Genomic DNA, 4969 nt, shown 5'->3' on the forward strand with positions numbered 1-4969 from the left:
TCGGTCACCGAACAAGAATGTCTGGCCGCAATAGTTTGCATAAATAGGTTCAGAGCTTATATCGAGGGGCATGAATTTACTGTAATCACTGATCACGCCTCTTTAAAGTGGCTCATGTCACAAACTGACTTACACTAACGTCTAGCCCGATGGGCATTAAAGCTGCAGAGTTTCTCGTTTAAAATCGAGCATCGTAGCGGCAGGCTTAATGTGGTTCCGGATGCTCTTTCTCGCGTAAATGAGGAGGAAGTGGCGACTCTAGACGCGAGCAATGGGTTGTTGGTGGATTTGGAATCGCCAGAATTCAAGGCAGAAGATTACGTGGAGATCGTAGAAAGGGTTAGGGCCAATATTGATAAGTTGCCAGATCTCAAAATTGTAGATAGCTTGTTGTATCGTAGGTCAGATCACGCAACAGGAGAGGTGCTACATGATGTGTTCATTTGGAAACTCTGGATTCCTCAAGGGTTAGTGGTTGACGTTTTGCGTAACGCGCACGACAATCCACTGGCTTCCCATGGAGGCATTCACAAAACCCTAGAAAGGATACGGCGGTATTATTACTGGCCTGGTTTGGTTGCCGATGTGAAGAAGTATATCCAGGCTTGTGATGTCTGCAAGACTACCAAGGCCCCCAATACAATCCAGAGACCGAAGATTGGAATTGCGCCCGAGTCACAACGTTTCTTCCAGAAATTATATGTAGATTTCCTGGGGCCATATCCCCGTTCAAGAAGTGGACATATAGGCATCTTTATCGTCCTCGATCACTATTCTAAATATGTGTTTAAATAGCGGCGTCTGCCAGAGGAGAGCCATACTGACTAAGAAGCTGGTACAGTTGACCGGGCCAAGAAGAAGATTCTGCCACCGCCGCCGAAGACAAAATACACATGGGACATGCTGCACGAGCCACCGATGACGAGGGCAAGGTCACCCACAAGCGTCCGCCAGCACCCACCTGGAGTCGCAGTAAGTTAGCGTTTTCTTTAGCCAGTGTCTGATCTAATCTAAAATTTTGTGACCCATTTTCAGGCCATGTACGCGGCGAAGCGATTGCCATGCAGAGCCACTGTCCCACCGATGTCATCGACAGCTTCTTCTCGGTGGCCCCCACCACTCCGGACCTGAAACTGATTTTCCCCAACATCGATCCCAGCCAGCTGAAGCGCAACTCCAGCGTGCTCTGGTCCACGCCCCCACGCTACTCGGAGCTCCCAAAATACTAGTTATACACAAACACATATGTATATAAAAAAATAATCCCCTGTTTTTATACCCGATACTCAAAATGAGTATTGGGGTATATTAGATTTTTTTTTTTTTTTTTTTTTTTTTTTTTTTTTTTTTTTTTTGTAAAAGTGGATGTGTGTAACGTCCAAAAGGAATCGTTTCCGACCCCATAAAGAATATATATTCTTGATCAGCATCAATAGCCGAGTCGATTGAGCCATGTCTGTCTGTCCGTCTGTCCGTCCCCTACAGCGCCTAGTGCTCAAAGACTATTAGAGCTAGAGCAACGATGTTTTGGATCCAAACTTCTGTGATATGTCACTGCTACAAAAATATTTCAAAACTTCGCCCCGCCCACTTCCGCCCCACAAAGGACGAAAATCTGTGGCATCCACAATTTTAAAGATATGAGAAAACCAAAAAACGTAGAATTGTAGAGAATGACCATATTTTTAAGACTGCGGAAATCTGAAATTGGATCGTATTTGCCGCTTCAGCTCTAGTGCTCAGACTAGAGCCAAGCAACGATTTTGGAAAGGAACAAATCAATTTGCACTGGCTACGCAGCACCCGACGTCACGCTCAGACTGATTTTCTGTCTCTCTCGCACGCACTCCTTGTAGTGTCGTTTAATATTAGCAGCGTCTGCCGGAGGAGAGCCATACTGACTTAGTATCGGGTATAACTGTAGAGTTGCGGTCTCCGCAGCAACTCACAACGTTCCCCCTCGTTCTTTCTGTTTTGTTCTATGGAAATATAAATGAAGTTTAAATTAAATAAATGTATTTGCGAAAAGTAATGCAAGATACCGCACGATACCACTTCCATTCCACTTGATTCCCTCTGACACTAATACCCAACTGCTTAAGAACTATTAAAGCCGCCGGCGTGCTCAATTCAATTTGGGTTCGTTGGTATGGTCCGGCGATCCGCAATCGTCGGCTATGATACCTAGTAATGTACATTTGCCGAACGAGATTCTTTCCTAGATGACTGTTTTAGTATGGGCTTATCCCAAGTAAATAATGTTTTTAATAGGCTAAATAAGATTTTAGACTTAATTTTTGTTAGTTCGGATATAGATTGCCATGTTACATGTTGCGAACTCCCCATCGCGGAATGTGACATGCATCATATGCCGTTGGAATTCTTAGTCAATTTCCATTTTTATTCGCCCTGGGCGGAACCATATTATGAATGCTTCTTTTCTAGTGTAAGCCTGAATGCTTGTGTGGTTCGGTTGTCCTTCTTGAAGATAATTAATTTTTATTGGGCAACATCGAAAATAAATGAAACAGAGATAAACAGATAAAGGTACATAAAATAAAATCAAACATAAAACGCTAATAAAAATTCCAAATTCCAAAAATATAGGTACATTTTAGTAGTAATTTCGATAGATAATCTCATCGTGGATTCGGCCACATGCGACTTTCACGTGGCGACGGGAGCTTCAATTGATTGCCAAATCGAGGCCTCTCCTCCTGATTGACCGCCTGCTTTGACGGTGTGTTGGCGGCCGACGCCACCGAATTGTGGTTTACGAGGACATGGCGAATTCATGGCACAGCCACGCGATTGCGCTGATGCTGAGCCCCGCCGACGGGCAGCACTGAGGAGCGACTCGTGGGCACAAATTCGTCATAGGAGATCCCGGCTTCGCGGTCATTTTCAGTGGTCTCATCGGTCATATACTCGGAATCGCTGGGCGATCTTGTATCCGGCACCGCTGATTTTGTGCGTGGCTTCTTTTTCGAGCGTGTGCCAAGGCTGCGTCTGCCCAATCCCCCGCTGCGACGCAATGTGTTGTCCAGGACGCGGACCCGCTTCAGTGGCGACTTGGACGCCTTCAGCTGGCTGTTGGCCAGCCGATACCCCGAAGAGCTGGCGGCTGCTGATGGATTTAGTCGCTTGTGCAGATTCCCAGTGCTCTTGGTCATATTGGGAGTGATCAGCTGGATTGTTGGGGTCTTGCGCAACGACATTGTCGAGGTCGACATTGAGGACATGTTCTTCAAAGTTCGGGGCGTGCGAGGAGCCGTTGAACCGGCAGTCGGCGGTGGCATCATCAATTTGCTGCTGCTGCCCGTCCTCGTGGTGGGCGGGGCCTTCTTGCGGGCCGAGCTCTGCTTGGCCTGCCGATAGATCTCCCATTCGCCAGCCATCAGCTCCAGTATGTTCTCGCCATAAACCAGAAACGGGCCATGCGATTGCACCTCATAGGCGTGCACCAGTTCAGTGATCTGCTGCTCAATCTTGGGCAGCTTCGAGATGGCCTTGCGTTCGTTTTCCTCTTTAAGGAGCTGGCCGCCACGATTTTTGAAACGATTCGGCTCGTTGGCCTTTGCCTCTAGAGCCTGCATGCGGGAACAAAGTTCTGCACGGCTCTCGTACAGATCGAAAATCTCCTTGTTGCACGTGTAGAAGCTCTTCAGATCATCCAGCTCCAGCTCGTGCAGCTCCAACAGGTCTTCGTTGTAATACTTATTGTAGTAGTTGGAGAAACGCTTGCGCTCCTGCTGGCTCTTGAGCGTTAGATCCCACCACTTGCTTATCTCGACGCGCAGCTGCTCGATGAACGTCTTGAGGTTCTGGCTGCGCAGTGCCTGGCAGCGCTGCAGCTCCGAATGGAGGATGTCATAGGTGCGCTGCGTATTCTCGGTGCACTCGCGCACTCGTCGCATGGCGCTCTCGTCCGTCTCCTGGAGGCGATCCCACAGCACGTAGATCTTCTCGCGCATGTCATGGATTTTGGAGCGCAGCTCCTGGATCTGCTCGGCATAACTGTTGCGCATCTGCCGCAGCCGCTCTAGTGTCTCTGGTGTTAGATTGTGGCTCAGATCGTTCAGTAGGCGATCCTCTGCATCGGTCTGGGGCATCAGCTCGAGCATCTTCATGTCATACTTGATGGCCTTGCACAGCTGGTCCAGCTCCGTCTGGCACACTGCGCGCTGAGAGCGCAGGTTGTCGAGATGGTCGCGAAAGCCGTCCATCTCATCGGGCAGGGGCAGCGGGTCCGCCAGTAGAGGAGCGGCAGTGCGCCCAGCTCTTCGCAGAGCTGCTCCTGCTGGAGCAGCAGCTCCCCGATCTCCGCCGACGTTTCGAGAGCTCCTCGCGCAGATGCTCAATGCTTTTGTCCAGCTTCAGCTGCCATATGATCAGTGGCACATCGTCTGCCTCTGACCAATGTCCACCGTCTCATGGAGGAGTCGGGTGAGGTCGCTTGCCTCGGCTCGGAGTGCGGCTATGTCATCCAGGATGGCCGCCTGCTTCTCCCGCGACTCGGTCAGCAGATCCGTATAGAAATTATCCGCGTGCGCCTTGAGTTTGTGCAGAAAGTCCTCGCATGTCTTCGGCTCTAACATGAGGGACCACATTGAATGGAGCTGCTCCACATGCTCGCCAGTCATCTCAAGGATCTCTCCCTTGATGGAGGTTGGGTCAACCATAGCCAATAGGAATGGGTCTTGTATTCGCGAATGGAAGGAATTTATGTGATGTGTGCAGGATTTCGATTGCACAATGTGTTGCTCAAGGAAAATGCCTCCGCACAGATAAGTGACGCCTCTCGTGTTGGCACAAATTGCACAATGAAAATTTTGTGTGCTTGATTTGACTCATGCCTCAAAGCACAAAACAAGTTGATTCTGATTGATGTGCGGCCAAAAAAACACCTACTTTATATTGCAAATAAGTTCCTTCAAGGTTTTCCAGTTGTAAAGATAAATTAGGATGA

The 4969-nt window shown here is 48.9% G+C and overlaps 1 protein-coding gene across 1 annotated transcript; it reads left to right on the forward strand.

The window, feature by feature from the left end:
• The first annotated feature begins 830 nt into the window (after positions 1-830).
• On the forward strand, positions 831-1255 carry LOC117195319 (inner centromere protein-like). Its single transcript, XM_033399908.1, has 2 exons — positions 831-972; positions 1036-1255. The coding sequence occupies exons 1-2, from the start codon at positions 894-896 to the stop codon at positions 1227-1229; spliced, it is 273 nt and encodes a 90-aa protein (XP_033255799.1). The 5' UTR covers positions 831-893; the 3' UTR covers positions 1230-1255.
• Positions 1256-4969: the final 3714 nt, after the last annotated feature.

Source organism: Drosophila miranda, unplaced genomic scaffold (assembly GCF_003369915.1).
Source record: "Drosophila miranda strain MSH22 unplaced genomic scaffold, D.miranda_PacBio2.1 Contig_AX4_pilon, whole genome shotgun sequence".
Classification (NCBI taxonomy): Eukaryota; Metazoa; Arthropoda; class Insecta; order Diptera; family Drosophilidae; genus Drosophila; species Drosophila miranda.